The sequence below is a fragment of the Symphalangus syndactylus genome, chromosome 22 (assembly GCF_028878055.3).
Source record: "Symphalangus syndactylus isolate Jambi chromosome 22, NHGRI_mSymSyn1-v2.1_pri, whole genome shotgun sequence".
Lineage (NCBI taxonomy): Eukaryota > Metazoa > Chordata > Mammalia > Primates > Hylobatidae > Symphalangus > Symphalangus syndactylus.
Window position 1 is genome coordinate 60,781,710 of NC_072444.2, and position 25,271 is coordinate 60,806,980.

General features: G+C 43.4%; 1 protein-coding gene and 1 long non-coding RNA gene across 5 annotated transcripts in view; one reads left to right on the forward strand and one right to left on the reverse strand.

Moving 5' to 3' along the window:
* DARS1 (aspartyl-tRNA synthetase 1) overlaps positions 1–818 on the reverse strand; it is an 87,071-nt gene extending 86,253 nt beyond the window's left edge. The window contains exon 1 of the mRNA XM_055262027.2: positions 297–818. Coding sequence (XP_055118002.1) covers positions 297–362 — 66 coding nt within the window. The 5' untranslated portion in view covers positions 363–818. The remainder of the gene's footprint in view (positions 1–296) is intronic.
* On the forward strand, positions 326–25,271 carry LOC129472417 (uncharacterized). 4 transcript variants are annotated; one of them, XR_010118732.1, is made up of 5 exons: positions 326–410; positions 774–1,007; positions 19,210–19,335; positions 20,454–20,576; positions 24,687–25,271. It is a non-coding gene; the product is annotated as an uncharacterized lncRNA (long non-coding RNA). The 4 variants fall into 4 exon arrangements; XR_008653925.2 differs by lacking the exon at positions 19,210–19,335; XR_008653926.1 differs by lacking the exons at positions 19,210–19,335; positions 20,454–20,576; positions 24,687–25,271 and adding an exon at positions 11,272–12,413.

Genomic DNA, 25,271 nt, shown 5'->3' on the forward strand with positions numbered 1-25,271 from the left:
CTCAAGTGTGACGCCGCGCTCCTACTTCCGGGGCGGCTGGTTCTTCTCGTCCTCCCCACCCCGGGGACACGCTTCTAGTAGGCCAAACTCCCAGATGACCCCCGCAAGAAACGCGATCCGGAAAGGGTCTGGCCCCACTGATGGGGCAAGGGCTCTAGGCGCCCGGACCCCACGCCCGCAGCCTGCGGAGAACGTGCCGACAAGGACCTAGAGGGCCCCGCTCCCCCTCCTCCCTCCCTCGGCGCAGCCCGGCCCAGGGGTCTGTCCTCCCAGGCCCGGGAAAGGAAGAAACCCACTTCCGCCGCGTCCATGATCTCCCGCGGCTTCTCCTGACTCTTGCGGCTGGCGCTGGCGCTGGGCATCGGGACACGGAACTGGGCAGTGGACACCACCCTCCCTCGCAGGCTTCCGTAAGGCAGGCCAAAGGGGCTTCTCCCTCCCTCCCAGTCTCCGCCCTCCCGACCCTCGGGTCTCAGCACACGCGTTCGGACTCCGTGTGAAGGGGCGGCTCCAGAAAGATCGCGAGAGCTGCGGCTATCTCGAGATCCCGGAGGGCTGGCGGCCGCGCGCGCGGGGTCTCCTCCCACTCTGGCCCCGCCCCTCCGGGAGTTTTCCCGAAGTTGGAGGGAAATCCCGGGAATTCGCGGTAGTTTCGCTGGTTTGGCTCTGGGGGCGGGGCCTGGGGTTACCAGGTGGCTGGCTGTAGACCTGGGCGAATGCCAGCTCTCTTCAACTTCGTCCCAACTGCGACTTCTGCTCCATTCTTCTAACAGCCCTTTCAACTCCGCTCGGCTGTAACCGCAGACTCGTCACTAAAACACCCACCTAAGCGCGGGCCTTGGTTTCTCCTCTCTTGGAGTTTCCCGCCTTCTCTCTTCCCCTGGGCGACGTAGCTGCTTGGGGACGGAGGAGGCCTCTTCGCAATCCATTGCCCTGCTTGTTGGGACAGAGGAGTGCAGTTGGCTTGCCAAGGCAGCATGGGGTACCAGTCCCTGTGTAAGTGAAGTGTAAGTACAGTGGCAACGACAAGAAACCCGTACAATTGCACTGATTGCCTGGATCTGTTCAGTGTTAGGGACAGTGCATAGTGTTGGTTGCCCAATGGGCGAATATCCCCAAATTAGGCTTTTTTAAAAAACTGTTTTTTTAAAAAAACTATCATTCATGAGTTTTGGATCGAAATTGAAAATAATTTGGAGATTTGGTTTGATACTCTTTCCCCTGCCAGACTTTGCACTCCGTCGTTTCTTTTTTTTTTTTTTTTTTGAGACGGAGTCTCGCTCTTTCACCCACGCTGGACTGCAGTGGCGCGCTCTCGGCTCACTGCAAGCTCCGCCTCCCGGGTTCACGCCATTCTCCTGCCTCAGCCTCTCCGAGTAGCTGGGACTACAGGCGCCTGCCACCACGCCCGGCTAATTTTTTGTATTTTTAGTAGAGACGGGGTTTCACAGTGGTCTCGATCTCCTGACCTCGTGATCCGCCCGCCTCGGCCTCCCAAAGTGCTGGGATTACAAGCGTGAGCCACCGCGCCCGGCCCCGTCGTTTCCACTGACTTGGTAGTGTCTTAGTCTGGCACAAAGTGTTAAGGGGTGCACATAGATCCCAGCGCAAGTGAAAGGCTCTCTCGGGAGGCTCCCCCGTGGAGTAGTGAGAAGACAGCCATGGTCCTTGCTCGCCTGTAGCTTTCCTTCTAATTGCAGGTGGTATGAAATTTTATTCCCTATTTAATTGATCAAAGATTATTTACAAACATCTACTTTGTGCCAGGCATTCTATCAGGTGCTAGCAATAAAAAGATAAGTCCTAATTGCTGTTCTTAATATTACACAGGTACCTAGGCTGATAGATGCGCCATCTTGATACATGCTTCCATGATTACAGAGTCAGGAAGAGAATTTACCTCTTAAAATGGCTGCCTGGAAGTGACACATTTCACATTCTCCTAGTTTATTGGCCAAAACAAGGTCACATAGTCATTCCTGAGTTCATGGGGGCAGGAGAATTTACTCATTCCTTGGGGAGCAACACTGAATATTCATGATCAATATCACATTCCGTTAAAAAAGGCATCCCATTATACTCATGGGATTGGAATACAGAAGGAGGTCTGTGAAGTTGCTTCATCTTGGAATTTTTTTTAAAGCTTGGATTGCCTCAATCAGGTATAGTCCTAATGTATGGACTGGTTATCAGAAATCTGAATACAAATCCCATCTATTATCTCTTTGCTAGGGTAGCGATCTTACCTTTCCATCTGTCCACGAGGCCTGTCCATGTACTTCTTTCTTACTTTGGCCCCGTTGCCTTGATAAAAGTATTCTTATTTAGTCCTGGAATAAGACTGTAAATATATATTTTTGTTTTTGGCCTCCTTTCCTGATAGTGATAGAAAAGAAGCATTTGCCAGATCAATGGCCACATGTCCTGTGCCTGAGGTCTTAAGAATCTGCTGTAGTAAAGATACCACAGCTGCAACTGAGGCTGTGACTTGGTTGAACTTGCAGTAGTCTACTGTCAATTTCCTGAATTTGTCTGGTTTTTGCTGGAGCCACACCGGTGACAATAGGAATGTGATGGAGACTGCCAACCATCAGGTCTTTAAGGGTTGCGCTGATCTCCACTATTCCTCTTGGGGACATGTTATGGTTTATGATTTACTATCCTAGTTGGGGGCTGGGAAAGTGACTTTTAGAAATTTCCTCTTAGCTTTATCCAGTATGGTAGCCTATTCCACAGACCAAGGAATAGGGGAACAGCTCTGCCATGGTGCTCTGGCTGCTTTGCAGGATCCACATAAGCCATGTAGGCAAGGGCGTGAACTGCAGCTAACCTGAATCTTGGAAAAACACCTTGTGATCCTGCTGGAACATGAGAGGGTGGAAGGCCATCTCCCACTCACTTCCCTGTGTCCCTGAGAGGCTGTCATGGGATGGTTTCTTATTACCTCCTAGATTCTGATGAGGTGTGGGACTTCTTGCCCCCTTCCCTCAAGGGAAATGCAGAATACAAAAATGTATATAATATCTTACTGCTTAACTGGAGTCTAGAAATGGCTCTTCAGCAACGAGTGTCCCACTACTCATGTTGCAGTCATTTGGTGCCTTTTGTTTCAGTGATGTCCTTAATGGGACAAGAATCACAGAGAGCTGGCACCTTTGGCTTATTCTTCTTTCTCTCTCTCTCTTTTTTTTTAAATTTAATTTAATTTTTTTTTTTTTTTTTTTGAGACAGAGTGTCCCTTTGTCTCCTAGGCTGGTGTGAAGTGGTGTGATCTTGGCTCACTGCAATCTCCACCTCCTGAGTTCAAGTGATTCTCCTGCCTCAGCCTCCTGAGTAGCTGGGATTACAGGTGCCCGCCACCATGCCTGGCTAATTTTTGTATTTTTAGTAGACATGGTTTCGCCATGTGGGCCAGGCTGGTCTCAAACTCCTGATGTCAGGTGATCTGCCTGCCTCAGCCTCTCAAAGTGCTGGGATTACAGTCGTGAACCACCGCACCTGGCCTTTTTTTTTTTTTTTTTTGAGGCAGGGTCCCACTCCGTCGCCCAGGTTGGAATGCAGCCTTGCGATTAAGGCTCATTGCAGCCACGACCTCCCGGGCTCAAGGGGTCCTCCCACCTCAGCCTTTGGAGTAGCTGAGGCTACAAGTGTGCACCACCATGCTTAGCTAATTTTTGTATTTTTTGTAGAGATGGGGATTCACCATGTTGTCCAGGCTGGGGGCTTATTCTTGTTTTCACTGTCTATGTAAGTAATAAACCATCTAAATCTAAAAGCAGCATGTTACAGCTTTACTGATGGAATCATTCAGGCCTTGACCTTTCCTTGCTTGTCCTGTGTGTTCCTGTCTTGACAGCAGTCAGCATGGGACTCTGCCAATTTCCAATACGATATCCATCCCAAACTATACATTTAGGGAGCAGGAAAATGACTTTTGGGTAGGTCCATGGACCTAGTTGTTGCTGTTAAGAGGGTTGAAGTGCCATTGTGGTTCTTTTATTTCTTTATTTTTTTCAAGACTGGGTTATGAGACTAGCTAATTTTTTTGTTTTTTAGTAGACGGGGTTTCCCCATGTTGCCCAGACTGATCTTGAACTCTGGGTCTCAAGTGATCCATCCGCCTAGGCTTCCCAAAATGCCTGTGGGTTTAAATTCATCATTGTGCTGGACATTGGGCCATTCCATCTGGAAGCTCATTAGTTCTGGGGCATTTAATTGAAAAATGTCTTCGATGATTCTCTACCTTCCATTTCTAAGGTACGATGGGAAGATATTATATACATTTTAAAAGATCGGGATTCTATTCTTTTAAAGGACCATTCAAATAACAAAAAGAGTGCTTTAGGAAATTCTTAAATGATGGCAATAATGGGAAAAACACAATTGAAAGACTATATGATAAAGTTGAAAAAATCTCCCAAAAGCATATCAAAATGCAGTAAGATGGAAAAATGGAGAGAAATTATAAGGAAATTAGACCAGCTCAGAAAGTCCAATACTTAATAAGAATTCAGGAAACAGAGAAGAGAAGAAATGGAAGGTAGAGAATCATCAAAGACGTTTTTCAAGAAAATGCCCCAGAACTAATGAGCTTCCAGATGGAATGGCCCAATGTCCAGCACAATGATGAATTTAAACCCACAGGCTGATAAATATTATGAAATTCTTGAGCATTAGGAACAAAGAAGGACCCATGTAGTCTACTTAGCAGATGTCCTGTGAGCTTCTTTCTTTTCCAGGGGGAAAAGAACCACATACAAAGGACCAAGAATCAAAGTGGTGGCCGGGCGCAATGGCTCATACCTGTAATCCCAGCACTTTGGGAGGCCGAGGCAGGAGAATCATGAGGTCAGGAGATCGAGACCATCCTGGCCAACATGGTGAAACCCCGTCTCTACTAAAAATACAAAAAATTAGCCGGGCGTGGTGGTGGGGGCCTGTAGTCCCAGCTACTCAGGAGGCTGAGGCAGGAGAATGGCATGAACCTGGGAGGTGGAGCTTGCAGTGAGCTGAGATCGCGCCACTGCACTCCAACCTGGGTGACAGAGCGAGACTCCGTCTCCAAAAAAAAAAAAAGGTGGAGACTAAAAAGCTGATTAGAAGCTCTGAGCACTTCCATGGGGTTTGTCCATTGTGGGTTTTACTGTATGATGGTCTGGTTGGGCCATTTGATGGGTGTCAGTGTCTTTAGATCTTTCCCTTTGGCTGGTCAGATTGTTCAGGGAAAAAGCTCTTCTGATCTGCTGCATGAAGAATAAAGGTCTGACTGCTAGTGTTCTGGGAATATCTGGCATCCCACATGTGTTTGGTCACTGAATTCCCCTAGTTGGGTACAGTACCCAGTTCCTGAAGTCAAAGACCCACCTTTTACCTTCTCTAGAGAATCCATCATGTCAGGGTAGGAGAAGACTCTTGCCAAAAGAGTAGAGTATGGAGGGCTGCAGGGATCAGATTTCTCGTGTAGCTTCCCCCAAATTGTCATTATCATTCCCACTCCCCATCTCCATTTCCAGAGGTATTTGGTGCTGCTTGTCTTGAGTCTTTTGTGATTTCTGTGGTATCAGTGAGGTCACTTCTCAGTTTTCTTGACTGTTCCCTTAGGATTCAGCTTTTCATATCTGCTAAGTAGGTTACCACTGGCCCACCTGCTGCTTTTTGGCTTCCTGCATTTTTGGGGGAATTGTCTCCTCTCCTGTTCTCCCATCGTCTCGATTATAGTTTTTGTGACATTAAGGGCAGGAGCAAGATTAGATCTGCCATCTTAGTGCAGAAGTCACTTTTCATGTATACAAAGTTTCTGGCTGATGACTGTAGTTACCAAAATTTATACCAATGCTTATACTTTTTTTTTTTTTTTTTTTTGAGACAGAGTCTCACTCTGTCTCAGCTGGAGTGGAGTGCAGTGGCACGATCTTGGCTCACTGCAGCCTCCGTCTCCTGGGTTCAAGAGATTCTCCTGCCTCAGCCTCCCAAGTAGCTGGGATTATAGGTGAGCACCAGTATGCCCGGCTAAGTTTTGTACTTTTAGTAGAGATGGGATCTCACCATGTTGGCCAGGCTGGTCTTGAACTCCTGACCTCAAATGATCCACCTGCCTCAGCCGCCCAGAGTGCTGGGATTACAGGTGTGAACCACTACACCTGGTCCCAATGCTCATACATTTTTTCGGCAAGTATTTATTGAGAGTCGACTATGTGTCAGGCATTAGTCTAGACATTTGGGATACATCAGAGAATAAAGTAGATAAAGGTCCCTGTTCCTGTGGATCTTATGTTTTAGAGGATGGAGGCAGATAATAAATAACAAAATAAGTAACATAATAAGTAAATTATGTAACGTGAGAAAATGGAAAAAAATTGAGCAAGTTAAGAGGAACAGGAGTTCTGGGGTGGTGAGGTTGCAGTTTTAAATATGGTGGTTGGTCAGTTTTAAATATGGTGGTGGTAGGCTTCAGTGAGAAAGTGACATTTGAAGATTTGAAGGCACTGATAGATGTGCCTGTGTACATATTTGGGGAAAGAGCATTGCAGGGAAGAGGATAACCAGTGTAAGGGCTTTAAGATGGGAGGAGCAAGGAGGCCAATGTTCTATACCTAGGGTAACATCTTTAAGGCCTCTGAAGTGTGTAGGATTCTTTATCCTGAATGACTCTAGTTTGCCAAGCTTTTTAAAAAATTGTGGAAAAGCACATAAAAATTATCTTTCTAACCTTTTAAAAGTATACAGTTCAGTAATGTTAACTATATCACATTGTGTAATAAATCTCTAGAAATTGTTCATCTTGCAAAACAGAAATCCTGCACCCATGGAGTAACAGTTTGGCATTTCCCCTCCCCCAAGTCCTGGGCAACCAGTATTCCACTTTCTAATTTCATGATTTTTGACTATTTTAGATACCTCAGATAAGTGGAATCATATAGTATTTGTCCTGTTGTATATTGCCAAGCTTTTTGAGTTCTTGTATTGAAAATTCATTCTGGCTCCAGCCTTGCTGTCATGTTGAATTTAGCTATTACTTCTCTCACGCCTAGATGTAGTTCAAATCTTAACACCCCTGTTTACCAGCTGAATCAGGTGGGATGCCTTTGGCTGCGAATAAGAGAAACCCTGACTCAGCCTGTTTCAAACAGTAATGTATTGCTCATCCAGAAGGAAGTTGGGGAAAGAGGAGAGTCCACGTTTGGTTGATCCATGCATTCAGCAATGTCATCAAGGATGGAGCAGTTCTTTCCTTCTCGCTGCTCTGGAGGCTTCACCCTCAGGTTGGTAGCAAGGCAACTGCAGCAACCAACCATTTTTGGCTTCAACATGCAGGAACCAAAAAGGCATCACATTCAGTTGTGACAACATCAGGGAAGGAGACAGACCTCGTACTTTCCCGTGCCTCTCCCTTAAATGTAGAAACCATTCCTTAAAATTTCTGCAGCCAGCTTTCCTTCACACCTGATTGGCCAGAATTGGATCAACATGCTTGTGTTCAAACCAGTTACTGGTAAGGGAAATGGGATCAATAGGTAGTCAGGCCTACCTCAGAATTTTGGGGGTGGGTTGGGAGTGTTGCCTCCACTGGAGCACATGTATACCTGGGAGAGGGGTGGACATCTAAATAAAACCAGATTCTGTTAGGATGGAGGAAGGATAAGAATGGATGCTGAGTAGATAGCCAGCTGTGTCCATTACCTTAGCTGTGTGATCTGAAGAGAGTCATTTGACATCTTGGATCCTCAGTTTTGTCAAGAAAATAAGAGTCATGGTGTTTTCTCATGTAAGGATTAAAGTTCATGTCCTTTGTAGGGACATGGATGAAGCTGGAAACCATCATTCTCAGCAAACTATCTCAAGGACAAAAAACCAAACACCACATGTTCTCACTCATAGGTGGGAATTGAACAATGAAAACACATGGACACAGGAAGGGGACCATCACACACCGGGGCAGGGGGTGGGGGGAGGGGGGAGGGATAGCATTAGGAGATATACCTAATGTTAAATGACGAGTTAATGGGTGCAGCACACCAATATGGCACATTTATACATATGTAACAAACCTGCACATTGTGCACATGTACCCTAAAACTTGAAGTATAATAAAAATAAATAAAAATAAAAGCATAAAAAAAATTGAAAGAGAAAACAGTCCATGACACCTACTTTTGCTAATTTCAGTGGTTTTCAAATTGTGGTCCCTGGACCAGCATGTCAACAACAGCATCACCTGGTATTACGGGCTGAAGGTGTAGTCCCACCTCCACCTCCCCAATTCATATGTTGGAGCCCCCCAATATCTCAGAAGGTGACTGTGTTTGGAGATAGGGTCTTAAAAGAGGTAATTAAATTAGAATGAGGTAATTGGGGTAAGCCCTAATCCAGTATGACTGGTGTCTGTAGAAGAGGGAAATAGGACGCAGACACACACAGACAAGAGGGAAGGCTATGTGAAGACACAGGGAGAAGAGGGCCATTTACAAGCCAAGAAGAGAGGCCTCGGAAAAAAAACAACCCTGCCAACATCTTGATCTCAGACTTTTAGCCTCCGGAACTGTGAGAAAATAAATTTTGTTATTTAAAACCACCCAGTATATGGTACTTTGTTACAGCAGTCCAAGCAAACGAATATACCTGGGAACTTGTTAGAAATGTAAAGTCTCTGGCCCCATCCCAGACCTACTGAATCAGAAGCTCTCAGGGTGGAGCCCAGCAAACTGTTTTAAAAGCCCAACAGGTGATTGTTATGGGTAGGGCTGGCCTAGTTGTTAAGGATATAGGAATCTGCCTAGCCTGGGTTCACATCCTGACTCTACCACTTACTAGCTATGTGATTGGTGGGTAGTTTTAAAATCTTTTCTGTGTTTCAGCTTCCTCATCTGTAAAATGGGGATAATTCTAGTCCCTACCTCTTAGGTTGCTATGGTGATAAATAGGTCCAGCTAGATAGAATTTAGAACAGTACCTGATGCTTAGTTAATGCTCAACAAGTGTGAGCTACTGTTGAGATACATAACATGTAAATGTTGAATCTGCATCTCACTTGAAATGGTTGGGTTTGGAGAAATGGACAGTCAAGCTTATTGGAATTATTGTTAAAGTGAGGACCTGAGAACTCCTTTAACTCCCTTGAGTGAAGTTGAATACTCCACCTATTTTGGCTGCTTGACACTCTTTTTTCTTACTTCCTGGTTTATGATTGTGATGTGGGAAATATAAATTGTGCCAAGTTCTTTGGAGTTTATGCAAATAATACATGGCACACATTGTTATGCTGCTCTTCATTCCCTGTGAAGGCCTTTTGTCATCAACTTTATATCCTGTTCCCATGAGAACTTTACCTTTTTCTCCTCTTTGCATTCTGTTCTTGATGGATTGTCTAGTTTCTCACTTGGACAACTTATCCTCTTTCCCTGACAGCCTATTTAAAACCACCTTCTATTAAAAACAGTTTTCCATCAAGGCATCTAGATAGTCATTTCCCTTGTTTTTCATCTGCCTTTTATCTGAGGCGATGCCAATGGTTTTACAGTATGCAGCTGCCACTAGATACTAATGACATTTTCACTGGGCAAGTTGCATTTCCCAGCCTTGTTTCTGTATATTTGATTGTCTTCAGTATTTTATGTGAGTTGTAAACACACTGGGTAGAAACAACTCAATAAATGACAAAGTAAAATGAATACTAAAAAGTTATAGTCTCATAAAATGAGAACGAGTGGAGCCCCTCTCCCAAATAGAAGTAAGCCAGGGACATCAGGATGTTATGAAAATGCTGAATGGCTGCTACTTTCCCTTAATATAGTCTTTCAGTCCCAAACTTGTTGTTTTTGTAATTCTGCCCTGCAGTATGCAATTCTCTTTCCTTCTACTCACCTTCTCAATCACTCTAGGAAACATAACCATTCATTTATCACCGAGGCCTAAAATCTTGGTGCCATTTCTTGTTGCTTTCTCTTCTCCCCAGCATTCAAAAATCTATCAAAGTCTTTCTGCTTTTTACTTCTTTAACATTATCCATCTCTAATGAATCTTAAAGACCGGACCTTTTGTAATTGTGGAGAACTGGAACATTCAAGGTAAATCATAATTCATTTAGTGAGATTATCTCCAGTCTTATTTTGTAAATCCACGTATGACTGCAGCCATATCCAGAAATTTTATAAAAGGTGTTAACCCCCAACCCCAATAAATTACAATGTAAAATACAAATATAAAGTATATCACACTTTAAAAAGAATTCTACATGTGCGAGGAGGTAGGGAAAAATCAAGATCTCAGCAATAGCAATTTCAAGACTCTCCTGGGGCTCTTGTCTGACTCTTCCTATTCATCACTCAGCCTCCTTTTTATGGTTTTCTGCTTTGCTCACTTTAACACAGTACCCTTCAGTGTTCACTACAAGCTCACCATTGTCACTATCAGGGAGTATGTGGTTTTATCATCTATCTTTTAAGGAAAAGTTTTTACTTTTAGAAAGGCACCTTACTGATAATTATTTTCTCCAACCTAATGTCTTTTTTTCTATTTTCATTTATGGTTCTGGTTGTATGTGTGTATGTATGTTGAGATGGAGTTTCACTCTGTCTTGCCCAGGCTGGAGTGCAGTGGCGTGATCTAGGCTCACTGCAGCCTCTGCCTCCCGGGTTCAAGCGATTCTCCTGTTTTAGCCTCCTGAGTAGCTGGGACTACAGGTGTGTGCCCCTACTCCTGGCTAATTTTGTGTTTTTGGTAGAGATGGGGTGTCACCATGTTGGCCAGGCTGGTCTCCAACTCCTGACATCAGGTGATCCACCCGCCTTGGCCTCCTAAAGTGCTGGGATTACAGGCATGAGCCACCACGCCCGACCTCTCCATGTGATTTTTGACCTAAAGGAACTATTTTTAATATTCTGAAGAATAATCCTATTTAAGTCATGTATAAACAAGTTGTGCTAAATTAAAAACATTTAGTTCCATTTACTTCTTCATTTTAGTAGGTAACTTTGTGATCCAAACTCAGATTGGTCTTCCTAGGTGAGTCACTCAATCCAAACCTTGGTAGGAAAATCCGGTTCCTCTCTCTTCCCGTAGCTGTGGTGGATCGTGTTTCCAAAGATGGCTGCCACAGTATCTCTCATCCCATATGTTCTTTTGCAATGTGACTGTGTCACTCCCTCATCAAGAAGTAGAGTCTAGATTCACTCCCTTTGAATCTAGACTGGCCTATGACCTGTTTTGTCCAATATAATATAATCTCCAAGGCTGGGCCTTAAGAAGCCTTCAGCTTCTGTCTTCATGTCTTAGAATGTTCTTTCTTGGAACCATCTGCCAAGCTGTGAGGAAGCTCCAGAGCCATATGACAAGACCTGATGGAGGATAACCAAGGACTTTGGCCAACAACCCCAGCTGAGCTCCCAGTTGGAATGTGAATGAGGCCATTTTGAGTGTTCCAGCCCATTGGAGCCCTAGCCAACACTCCACAAACTAGAACTGCCTGATCGACCCACAGAATCATAAGAAATAATAAACTGCTGTTTTAAGCCAATACACTGGGAGGTGGTTTGTTATGCAGCAATACCTGACCGAAACACTGGGGCTCCTTTGCTCAGCTTGGTTTTGAGGCCTTGCACCATGTTCACCTACTCACCTCATCACCCTCAAACCTCTGCAGGGAAATACAACTTACTTTCTGGGTTTTCACAATCATTTTAGCTCTATGGACAAAGTGGTTCACTCATCAGTGACTATGAAAGTGGCCAAATAATGATCACAATACTAATTAAGATGTTTTGAATGCTTACGATGTGCCAGGCACTGTTTTAAGTATAATATGTTTATTCAAATATTTAATTTTTAGAACAACTTTTTGGCTGAGAAAGACAGGATCCATTTCCAGTGCTTTCCAAAGCAGTATTCTCTTTGTCTTAAGTCAGGGAAGGCCTTCAGATTACTTTCATTAGCAGAAGATTTAAAGGAATGTTTCTGTTTAGGGTTTTTCCATCTAAACAATTTTTAGAACAACTTTTTTGAGCTAGGCACTATTATTATTTCCATTTTATGATAAAAAAAGTAAGGCACAGAGAGGCAAAGTAACTTGTAAAACAGTAAGTGGGTCGAATCACCATCAGAACCCAAGCATCAGCCCCCAGAGCCACATGCTTAGCTACTGTGATGTCCTGCCTCCCGTAAATAATATCTCAAGCTTATTTTAATTTTTTTAAAAAACCTTTTTGAGTCAGGATCTTGCTTTGTCACACAAGCTGGAGTGCAGTGGTATGATCATGGCTCTCTGTAAACCTGAACTCCTGGGCTCAAAAGATCCTCCTCCCTTGGCCTCCCAAAGTGCTGGGATTATACGGGTGAGCCACCATGTCTGGCCCTACTTGAGTTAAGAAAATCATCTAAGGCTTTGATTGCCTCCTTCATTTATTCTAGGTTCCAGGCTGTGTCCCATGCTGGCAGTTACATTTAGAAAACTCTAATGTTAGAAAAGTCTAAATTGACTATTCCTACATTCACAGTTCAGGGTAGGATAGAGTGCTTGCTTGGTTTTCCCAGGTTTCTCATCCCTGTGTGGCCACCGCAGAGGGCAGCAGAGTGACAGGCTGAGGGTGCAGAGGGGGCAGAGAAGCAGAACTGATGGAGGGCCCAGGCAGGGCAGGGGTGGGCGGAGCTATCTGCACATCTCAGGCGTGAGAGCTAGGCTGGAGCTCAGCCCCAACTCTCACCAAGGGCAGCTTCTTCTTCCAATAGCAAGGGCTGTGGCTGCCAAAACTGTGCCATCTGACTTGAAGGGGAGGAAAGTCTCCTTGCTTGCTACGCAATTGCAATTGCAGCCTTAAGGCAAGCTCCCCACGACCTTCAGATCCCTCCTAGGCAGGCATCCTGGAGCTGTCACTGCAAAGCCTGTGATTTTGCTTCAAGCAGCCCTTGAAGTTCTCCTGCTTCCTATTTGCCTGATAACTGCCCCAAGGACTCTGAAGGAACATTTTAAAAGCTAATTATTAAATTCAGTAGGCCTGCATTCTTACATTGTATTAAGAATGAGGCCTTTGGAGACAGACAGCCCTGGGTCAGAGTTCCATCTCTGCTGCTTAATTGCTGTGTGGCTTTGGTAAAGCTGTTTTCTTCTCAGATTCTCAATGTTCTTGGCTATAGAATGGGTTAGTGATATTTACCCTGTGTGCTTGTTGTGAGCAGTAAGTAATCCTATAGTCAAAACCCTTGGCCTCATATATACCAGGCAACCATCAGGGTAGCTATTAATTACAAACATAGAATATATTTTGGATCTATGAGACCATTAACATACCATGCAATCTTAGCATGTAAGCTGCAAAGGGTAAAGCTGGTGTTTCATGCTCTGCTGTACAATGTTTGCTGAGGAAAAAAGACAATCACCGTGATCTATTTTAGAAAAATGCTATCTTTTTTTTTTTATTATTATACTTTAGGTTTTAGGGTACATGTGCACAATGTGCAGGTTTGTTACATATGTATCCATGTGCCATGTTGATTTCCTGCACCCATTAACTCATCATTTAGCATTAGGTATATCTCCTAATGCTGTCCCTCCTCCCTCCCCCAACCCCACAACAGTCCCCAGAGTGTGATGTTCCCCTTCCTGTGTGCATGAGTTCTCATTGTTCAGTTCCCACCTATGAGTGAGAACATGCGGTGTTTGGTTTTTTGTCCTTGCGATAGTTTACTGAGAATGATGTTTTCCAGTTTCATCCATGTCCCTACAAAGGACATGAACTCATCATTTTTTATGGCTGCATAGTATTCCATGGTGTATATGTGCCACATTTTCTTAATCCAGTCTATCGTTGTTGGACATTTGGGTTGGTTCCAACTCTTTGCTATTGTGAATAGTGCCGCAATAAACATACGTGTGCATGTGTCTTTATAGCAGCATGATTTATAGTCCTTTGGGTATATACCCAGTAATGGGATAGCTGGGTCAAATGGTATTTCTAGTTCTAGATCCCTAAGGAATCGCCACACTGACCTCCACAATGGTTGAACTAGTTTACAGTCCCACCAACAGTGTAAAAGTGTTCCTATTTCTCCACATCCTCTCCAGCACCTGTTGTTTCCTGATTTTTTAATGATGGCCATTCTAACTGGTGTGAGGTGGTATCTCACTGTGGTTTTGATTTGCATTTCTCTGATGGCCAGTGATGATGAGCATTTCTTCATGTGTTTTTTGGCTGCATAAATGTCTTCTTTTGAGAAGTGTCTGTTCATGTCCTTCACCCACTTTTTGATGAGGTTGTTTGTTTTTTTCTTGTAAATTTGTTTGAGTTCATTGTAGATTCTGGATATTAGCCCTTTGTCAGATGAGTAGGTTGCAAAAATTTTCTCCCATTCTGTAGGTTGCCTGTTCACTTTGATGGTAGTTTCTTTTGCTGTGCAGAAGCTCTTTAGTTTAATTAGATCCCATTTGTCAATTTTGGCTTTTGTTGCCATTGCTTTTGGTGTTTTAGACATGAAGTCCTTGCCCATGCCTATGTCCTGAATGGTATTGCCTAGGTTTTCTTGTAGGATTTGAATGGTTTTAGGTCTAATATTTAAGTCTTTAATCCATCTTGAATTAATTTTTGTATAAGGTGTAAGGAAGGGATCCAGTTTCAGCTTTCTACATATGGCTAGCCAGTTTTCCTAGCACCATTTATTAAATAGGGAATCCTTTCCCCATTTCTTGTTTTTGTCAGGTTTGTCAAAGATCAGATAGTTGTAGATATGTGGCATCATTTCTGAGGGCTCTGTTCTGTTCCATTGATCTATGTCTCTGTTGTGGTACCAGTACCATGCTGTTTTGGTTACTGTAGCCTTGTGGTATAGTTTGAAGTCAGGTAGCGTGATGCCTCCAGCTTTGTTCTTTTGGCTTAGGATTGACTTGGCGATGTGGGCTCTTTTTTGGTTCCATATGAACTTTAAAGTAGTTTTTTCCAATTCTGTGAAGAAAGTCATTGGTAGCTTGATGGGGATGGCATTGAATCTATAAATTACCTTGGGCAGTATGGCCATTTTCACAATATTGATTCTTCCAACCCATGAGAGCTATCTACGACAAACCCACAGCCAATATCATACTGAATGGGCAAAAACTGGAAGCATTCCTTCTGAAAACTGGACAGGGATGCCCTCTCTCACCGCTTCTATTCAACAGAGTGCTGGAAGTTCTGGCCAGAGCAATCAGGCAGGAGAAGGAAATAAAGGGTATTCAATTAGGAAAAGAGGAAGTCAAATTGTCCCTGCTTGCAGATGACATGATTGTATATCTAGAAAACCCCATTGTCTCAGCCCAAAATCTCCTTAAGCTGATTAGCAACTTCAGCAAAGTCTCAGGATACAAAATCAATGTACAAAAATCACAAGCATTCTTGTACACCAATCACAGACAAACAGAGAGCCAAATCATGAGTGAACTCCCATTCACAATTGCTTCAAAGAGAATAAAATACCTAGGAATCCAACTTACAAGGGATGTGAAGGACCTCTTCAAGGAGAACTACAAACCACTGCTCAATGAAATAAAAGAGGATACAAACAAATGGAAGAAAAATGCTATCTTTTAATCGCTTCTCTTTTTACTTTCTTATTTTAGTTTTGTTCTTTAAATGTTTTGGAGCATTTAATAGCTCTTCTGCTTTCAACTTCTATAAATTCACAACTTTTATAAATTTAAAAAGTGTCTAAATCTTGATTAAATGCTCAATCTGAGGCTTATGGGTTTCCAGGGGTCCGTGAACTTTTTGAAATTGCATGCAACATTGTTTGTGTCTACACATATGTGCATTTTTGAGGGGAAATGATTCATAATTGTCAACAGACTCTCAAAGGATTCTGTGGTTGGACAAAAGATGGAAGAGTCCTTGGACAAAAGACTGAAAAACCCTAAACAGAAACATTCTTTTAACTCTTCTTCTATGGAAAGTAATTTGAAGGTCTTCCCTGACTTAAAGTGGATGCTGCTTTGGAAAGCACTGGAAAAATGGATCCTGTCTTTCTCAGCCAAGGACTGGTCTCTTTTCTCCAATGTGTCGCTAACAGAGTGGTGAGGCTGACTGTTCCCACCAGTACAGGTAATGCGGTAATGATAGGACCACGTGGACGAAGAGGTATTGCCTTCTCTAATTACAGCTAACAAAGACCCAGGCCTAACCTCAACTGCACCTTCTGTCTCTGGGAAGTCACTTATGGAGTAGACCTATAATTAGGATTTGGTACCTGAAACAATTCTCAGGATGATGAATCTCTAAATTATGTCCCCAGAGACATACCTGAGACAAAACCCTAAGGGCTGTTGGCCGTAAGAGGGTGTGTGTGGTATTCTACATTCAGTGGGGATTTATAAATGAGGATGATATCACTCAGAAGGGGCAGGTGTCCAAGAGGCCCTTTTGACTTCTGCAATGGGGCCTTACAGCCCGTGAACTGAGCTCCATAATCTATGCCTCCGGCATAGAATCTGTGCAAAGCAGGAATGGCCGTATCTGCATTTGGGGATTTAAAACAACTTTTTTTTTTTTTTTTTTTTGAGATGAAGTTTTGCTCTTGTTGCCCAGGCTGGAGTACAATGACACAATCTCGGCTCACTACTACCTCCGCTTCCCAGGTTCAAGCGATTCTCCTGCCTCAGCCTCCTGAGTAGCTGGGATTACAGGCATGTGCCACCACGCCCAGCTAATTTTGTATTTTTAGTGGTGACTGGTTTCTCCATGTTGGTCAGGCTAGTCTCAAACTCCCAACTTCAGGTGATCCACCCTCTTCGGCCTCCCAGAGTGCTGGGATTACAGGCGTGAGCCACCATGCCCAGCTAAAGCAGCTTCTTTTATCCACAGACCTCTTCCCCAAATTGTAAGGATTCAGCTCATTGATTTCACTTTATTTTAAAAGAAAATAATTATTGATATGTAAAGTAAATGAAAACACACAGTCAAGGAGGAGTGTAATTGAAAGTAATTTAAGAGTTCAATGGTTGATGACTATTTTTTCAATTATTATGATATCTCTTTATTAACAGGAAATTCATAAATTAAGGAGTATGCAATATAAGCCTTGTGGAATATATTAGGGAAACATTTTTGATCCATGCAAGTAAATTGAGATAGACTGGGTGCACCTGTTCCTAGTCATGCCCAGGGAATATGTGAAACTCTGGCTCAGGATAAACGTCTGTTGGTGTCAGCACAACAATAATGAAACAAAGTTGGCAGTAGGGTGGGGAAGTGTTTGGTGGGCGGGAGCCACCATCTGCAGCCAGCTCCCAGCACGGCTGTGTGTTCGGATACCCATCAACCAGGAAAGGGAGTCTAAGGCCTCCAGATGATTTTCCCCTTTCGTGAAACTGTTGTAAAATGAAATACAAATCCTTCCTGAATGTTCCTACCTTTTCTTCCTTTCGGAAGTTTTCAGTCAATGGGAAACAAAGCCTTATTCAAAGGATTAAAGCCATAGTCATTCTATTGTTTGGGGCTTCAATAATGTGGCTTTCCTTCCACAGACAGAATTTTCAATTCACAAATCATCTAAAAAACAGGAAATTTTGGGGAAACATGCTTATGATAACAAACAAGGGATCTATCGTGTGGTATAGAAGTTTACACAAAGAGGCGTCCGATTTGAAGATTTTTTTTTTTTTTTTTTTTTTTACCGTTCTGGGCTTCTGGCTGCATTCTAGGAAGATCATTCCTTAAAAGAAATAGCCATATGGCTTATAAGGTAAGACTACTCAGTTCCCACCCCAACCCCCAGAAGAGTATGGAGGAAGGGAAGCAGATTCTGGCTATATTTTTATGGCTGCACTCCAGGCAGTACTGCAGAGGTAACAGGCAGGCTCTGAAATGCCTTCTTCCCCCTGCTATCCTCAGGCCTATGTTTCCCCCTTACTCCACCCAAGTCCTGGGCGCTTACATGGCAGAGGGAGGGAGAAGGGCCAGCAACATTCGTTAACAGGAATAGAGAATGTTCGAGGAAGGCAGTGGCAGGCAATAGCCATAGAGAGTCATAGAAGGTTAAAGAGGTAGTGGAAACAGTCATTTGTTTTGCAAGCAGTTCTGGTGGGGTTTGAGAAAGCAGCAGCACTCAACTGTGAGCAGACAAACTCACTTCGGAAACCTATGCAGCCACTTCTAAGTAAACTACCAAGAGAATTATTATTTTATTTGGGTTCCTCATTTCGGTGACAATCTTTTAATCCTTTCAGCTGTATGCTGAAAAGGACATTATAGATCCTCCTGAAAGATAATTTTTAGTGTCCACGGTTCCCCAATATGGTGATTTTTTTCCTTGGTCCCTATCTTCTGCCATTCCCTTTACCTTTTATCCATACTTTTCCCTGACTGAAAGAAAGAGTCTATTTGCTTCCTAGCATGTTCTTCTATGGCTCTTGCTATGGAAAGTGTGATTCCAGCAGCAGAACAGCAGCATCTTGCTTATGAGAAGTGCAGAATCTCAGGCACTATCCTATGACTACTGAATCAGAATCAGTATTTTAACAAGATCCTTGGTGATTTGCATGCATGTTAGTTTGGAAAGGGCTGATCTGCACAGATCTGCCCTATAGGCCTGACTCATAACCCACACTCTCCAAAGCCTACAAGATCCTACGTTTCTGGCCCTGTATACTTCTCCAGTCTCATCCCATGTCACTCTACCTCTCATTCACTAGTTCCAGCCCCACTAGTCTTTCTCGTTCTGGCCTTCAAGCCTTTGTACTTGCTGTTGTGTCTGCCTGGAGTGCTCTTGCCCCATCTAGTATGGCTGACTCTTTTATTTCAGCCTAACTGTTACTTCTGGCTGGGAGCGGTGGCTCACACTTTCAATCCCAGCACTTTGGGAGGCCGAGGTGGGCAGATCACTTGAGCCCGGGAGTTTGAGACCAGCCTGGGCAACATGGCGAAACCCCCTCTCTACAGAAAATACAAAAATTAGTCAGGTGTGGTGGCACACACGTGTGGTCCCAGCTACTCAGGAGGCTTGAGCCTGGGAGGCTGAGGTTGCAGTGAGCCAAGATTGCACCACTATACTCCAGCCTGGGTGACAGAGCGAGACCCTGTCTCAAAAAAAAAAAAAAAAGTTACTTCCTTTGAGGATGCTTTCCTGACCCCTCTATATGAAGAACTACCTCCAACCCAGCTACTCTCTATTCAATTACCCTGTTTTATATTTTTATGGCACTTACTGTTATCTGAAGTAATTTTATTCATTCATTTTTGGGTCTGTTTTATTCAGGATTGTGTGTCCAGTGTTCAGAAGAGTGCCTGGCACATCAAAGGTGCTGAGTTAATATTTATTGGGTAAATGAATACAGTTTTGGGAATCATGGACATTGAGAACCTAGGCCCAGACAATTCTAAGGTAAAATATGTCACCCTGTGAACCAACCCGACAGCTTTCAGTTGATTGACCTAACACCAGTGCTTTTGGGTGCCTGGATGAGCATATCAAAGCCTGGTCCCCTGAGCAGTTGCATCAATATCTCCTAGGAACTTGATAGAAAGGCAAATTCTTGGGCCTCACCACAGACCTACTGAATCAGAAATCTTGGCAATAGGGTTCACCATTCTATGTTTTAAGGAGCCTGCCAGGTAATTCTGATGCACTGCCCCACACAATACCAACATCTTACCAGTGTGGAGAACCCACAGTGTTCAGAGCTCTCTTACATATATCACTGTTGTTCTGGACTTCATAAAAGCCCTGAGAATAGGCATGGCAGGTGTCATTATTTCCCCTTTATAGATGAAGAAATTGAGCCCTAGGAAATGATTCCGTTTGTGTTGGTAATACTTGCTTTATCAGAATCACTTGGAATGCTTGTTAAAATTGTAGATACCTGGGCTCTACCCTAGACCTACTGAATCAGAATCACTGGGGCTGGGGCTCTGGAATCTAGATGAAGAAAAAAAAAGCTCCTAGGACATTCTAAAGCTAAAAGTTTGAGAACCAATTGCAACAGGAAACAGTGGAATAGATATCAGAACTTAGAGCCCCTCATTCCTAAGGCGTGCTCTTAGAGAGTCTTGAGTAAGTTCTGATAAGGAATGATATTGATCTTTAGTATCTTTTAGTGAAAATAGTTAAAACAAACTGGCAATAATTCTTTCACCTTTATTAGACCCTAACCCTACTTGCTACTGTTGTAAACTAGGGAGAATCAAACTCCATGACCATGGACTGTTTCTTTGTATATAACTTAGTTGTGTATAGAACCAACTCAATGGACATCAACTAAGGGGTGGCAGGTTTTCCTGATTAGTTTGTGATACAGGAACTTTTATTTATTATTAAAAAAAATTTTTTTTTGAGACAGAGCCTCACTCTGTTGCCCAGGCTGGAGTGCGATGGCACCATGTTGGCTCACTGCATCCTCACCCACTGGGGGCGATCTTCCCACCTCAGCCTCCTGAGTAGCTAGAACTACAGGAGTGCACCACCACACCCGGCTAATTTTTTTTTTTTTTTTTTTTTTTGAGATGGAGTCTCACTCTTGTCACTCAGGCTGGAGTGCAATGGTGCGATCTTGGCTCACTGCGACCTCTGCCTCCTGGGTTCAAGTGATTCTTCTGCCTCAGCCTCCCAAGTAGCTGGGATTACAGGTATGTGCCACCATGCCAGGCTAATTTTTGTATTTTTAGTAGAGACGGGATTTCAGCATGTTGGCCAGGCTTGTCTCAAACTCCTGACCTCAGGTGATTCAGCCTCCCAAAGTGCTGGGATTACGGGTGCGAGCCACCATGCCCAGTTCTGGCTAATTTTTAAAAAACTTTTTTTGTAGAGACCGAGTCTTGCCATGTTGCCCAGGCTGGTCTCAAACTCCTGGGCTCAAGGGGTCCACTTCCCTTGGCCTCCCAAAGTGCTGGAATTACAGGCATGAGCCACTGTGCCCGGCCTAGAAACAGTAACTTTTAAAAATACTTCTTCAAATGGGCAAGTAATTCCCAAATCTCTTCTCCTGCCCCAGCTCCCCCAGCTCCAGGCCCATACATTGAACTGCATATGGAACAGTTCTCATCTAGATGACCTGTGGGCGTCTTCATCTCAGTATGTCCAAATTCATTACTTTCTTTCCCACCCCATCCATTCTTCTTCCTGGCTACACTCTATCAGCTAATGACTATATATATCACCCACTGTGTCATCTTAGCCAGGAATCCAGGCAGTTTCTGGATTCCTTCATCTTGTCTCTGGATAGCTAACCAGTCATTTCATTATACTCCTTAGATTGCTCTCAAATCACCAACCCTTCCTTCATCTCAATTCCAGTTCAAGCCCTCATCATCTCTTACTTGGGCTGTCAGATGGCTTCCAAAATGGTCCCTTCATCGGTGCTTCTAGTTGACCTCATTTCTCCTCTTCCTTCCTTTTGGCTCTATGCTTCAGTGCTATCAAACTGCTTTCACTTTTTAAAAAAAGAGTGTTCCATTTTAATTTCTGAGACACATGACACATGTATGTCAATGTTAAGTCTGGGAAAGTTTCTATTACCTTCACAAGGCAGAAAAGACCCTTCTCTCTGGCAGTGAAAAACTCAAAAGAAGAGGGTTCAGTTGCTACCCAGCAGAAGTTTCAATTTCTAACAAAACTGTGAAGTTTCAAATAATGAAGGAGAACTTCACCCCAAGATGGTACTCACTTAGGAACATTATTTTCCTTCAGCTTTCTTTTTTTTTTTTTTTTTTTTGAGACGGAGTCTCTCTCTGTCACCCAGGCTGGAGTGCAGTGGCGCAATCTCGGCTCACTGCAAGCTCCACCTCCCGGGTTCATGCCATTCTCCTGCCTCAGCCTCTCCGAGTAGCTGGGACTACAGGGGCCCGCCACCACGCCCGGCTAATTTTTTGTATTTTTTAGTAGAGACGGGGTTTCACTGTGGTCTCAATCTCCTGACCTCGTGATCTGCCCGCCTCGGCCTCCCAAAGTGCTGGGATTACAAGTGTGAGCCACCACGCCCGGCCATTTTCCTTCAGCTTTCCCTTGAAATATTCAACAGCTTTCTTTTTTTTTTTTTTTTTTTTCGAGACAGGGTCTTGCTCTGTTGCCCAGGCTGGAGGAAGTGGCATGATCTTGGCTCACTGCAACCTCTGCCTCCCAGGTTCAAGCGATTCTCCTGCCTCAGCCTCCCTAGTAGCTGGGACTACAGGCATGCACCACCACGCATGGCTAATTTTTGTATTTTTAGTAGAGACAGTTTCACCATGTTAGCCAGGCTGGTCTTGAACTCCTGACCTCAGGTGATCTGCCTGCCTGGGCCTTTCAAAGTGCTGGGATTACAGGTGTGAGCCACTGTGCCCGGCCTCAATGACTTTCTTTTTCCCATTAGGATTACCTCCATTTTGGGCTCTTTTTGAGGGAGGAGGCACTGCATTCTCACTCCCAGTCTAAAGCTGCTTTCCCTTCTCGGTGATGTTTTCTGCCTCCATGCCTTTGTACATGCTGTGTCTGTTCTATTGATTTTCCTTTTCCCATCTCCCGTGTATGGCAAACTCCCACTTGTATTTCATGATTCTGCTCAAGTGTTCTTTCCTGTATGAAGCCCAAGCTGTCCACATGGAGAGACATCTGGCCAGCCCCCTGTTGTTCCAGCCATCCCCAGTTCAGGTACCAGACATGCGGTGAAGAAGCCATCCTAGATGCCCAGCCCCAGCTACCATCTGATGCAACCACACTGCTCACCCCAAGCAAGAACTGCCTGCAGGAGCCTAGTATTATTCTCTCTCACAGAACCATGGCAGGGAATAATAAATTGTTGTTTGAAGCCACTCTGTTTTGTGGTGGTTTGTTAGGTGGCAATAGGAAACTAGAACACCATAGCTTTTTTTTTTTTTTTTTTTTTTTAGAAAATAACTTGATATTCATAAGCAGAGCTTTTTAAGCTGCTTTTATTATTTTTCCCTTTATACGAGCACATTCTGCAACATAAGGAGATTTCTATCTCAGCCCTGAACAAGATTTATGATCTTGATCAAGTCTCTTTATAACAATGTCACAGAACTTTACTTGCTTCAATTCTAATATGAAGGATTGAACTAGTTAATCACTAAGGTCCACTCTAGTTCCATAATTGTGGCATTCCCTTCTAACCATCAGGGAAAAATTGACTTATTCTTTGTTAAGTTGTAGCTTGCAGTAAAGTTTTATGGGCACTAGAATTTTCAGCGAGGTGGCGAATGCCAGGAAAGTGCTGACTCAGCACAATGCTGTCTGTTAGCCAGGAACAAAAATGAGCAACCATAAATTTAATCCTTTAGCTCCTTCTCCCTGCAAAATTCAGAAGATGTTTTATCTGTAACAAAAGACTTGAAAGAGGATTCTCACTTTTTCCCTTAAAATTTGTTACTCAAGTCTGTAGGTAACTTTGGGATTTTTGACAGAAGATGCAGATTTGCATAGTTGACTCAGTCTCCGGAAGATCCCTACCCTCAAATTCTAAGTTTAGGGCAAGTGAACTGAGTGATTCCTAGAGGAAATAAACTCTCGCCTGAGAACAACAGCTGAAGTAAAATCCCATAAGCCAGGAAAACAGCCACACAATTACAGTAACAGGTGGTCAGTTTCAAAACAAATTTCAAGGTCTGACTCGCCTGGCACCTGCTCTAGAACCACAGACAGCAGTTTGACACTGTCTGGGTCCAAGTTAGGTCATCCCTGCCATGCCATAAGGAAGATTAACTACCTTTATTAGCAGAGCTAAGTCATGGTAGGTTAGAGGACTGCTTCTCTGCAGTAGTAACCCCTGTGTTCCCTGTCTGAGAAGAGGGAATAAGAGAGAATTTGGGAACTGGACAGGACCTTGCAGACTAATCATTAGGTTGGTGCAAAAGTAATTGCAGTTTTTGCCCTTAAAAGTAATGGCAAAGTGAAGCCGAGGGGAGCTAAGCAGAGATTTGCTCAGAATCACATGACCTGTAGAAGCAGAACATCCCCACCCCCATTTTATTGTGAAAAAATTCAAACACACAGCAAAGTTGAAAGGATTTTTACAAGGCACAGCTGTATATGCATTGCCTGGATTCTACTGTTAATATTTTATTAAACTTGTTTATTTTCTAACTATCCCTCTATCCATCCTTCTATCATCTTATTTCCTGGATGCCTTTCGAAGTGAATTGCAGACATCTGTACTCCTTCCCCTAAAGCAGCATAGTGTTTTATCATCATTTAATAATTTAATACCTCAATTTTATATACATTGTGGAACCAGGAAACATTATAAGAAATCACTGGACCCCAAGAATGTAAATTAGCCTTGGCTAGCCTGAAAGAGAACCCAATTTCCTAAGGTCCTAACTTTAAGGCACTTGAGGATTCTTACTAAGAGCAAATTCCCGAGATGACAGAAATACTAGTCAACACACATCAATGTCTGTTTTTCCCTCCTCCTGGAATCCTATGCTTTCCCCTTCCTGTTCCACCTGTTGAAATCCTCTCTTCATTCCTCCAAGAATGATCTCAGATGTCTGCAAGGAACATAAACCACTGTTACACATGTATTGTTTTAAGGAAAAAAGTTATTTAAGAAGTCTGAACTGTCACCTCCTTCCCAATCCCTTTCCTAAACCCCGAGTTTTAACTTTTCTCATTTTAATGCCCATAAACTTTTGTTGCTATTTTTCCTCCCTCATTCTACCTTGTTGCAGTTTAGTGTTTGTTTATTTATCATGACTACTGCTCCTCCTCCTAATAATACTTATGGTTAATTTCTTTTTAAGGGATTATATCTTAAGACTATGTGTCTTCTGCAGTTCTTTGCATAGAGTCAACACTGAAGGACAAGCAACTGCAAATTTCCAAGCAACAAAATTATGTTCGGTTGGTTTTCTGAAAATGAGATCTTAAGAACCACCTGTATCAGAATCCCATGAAGAGCTTGTTTAGTGTGCAAATTTCTAGATTGTCCCCCCTCAGAAATGCTCATTCAGAAGTTCCTGTCCATTGCAGGGACATGGATGAAGCTGGAAACCATCATTCTCAGCAAACTAATGCAGGAACAGAAAACCAAACACTACATGTTCTCACTCAAAAGTGGGAGTTGAACAATGAGAACACATGGACACGGGGAGGGGAACATCACATACCGGGGCCTGTCGGGGGGTGGGAGGCAAGGGGAGGGAGAGGATTAGGACAAATACCTAATGCATGTGGGGCTTAAAACCTAGATGATGGGTTGATAGGTGCAGCAAATCACCATGGACATGTATACCTATGTAACAAACTTGCATGTTCAGCACATGTATCCCAGAACTTAAAGTAAAATATAAAATAATAATAAAAAAGAAATGCTCATTCAGGAGTTT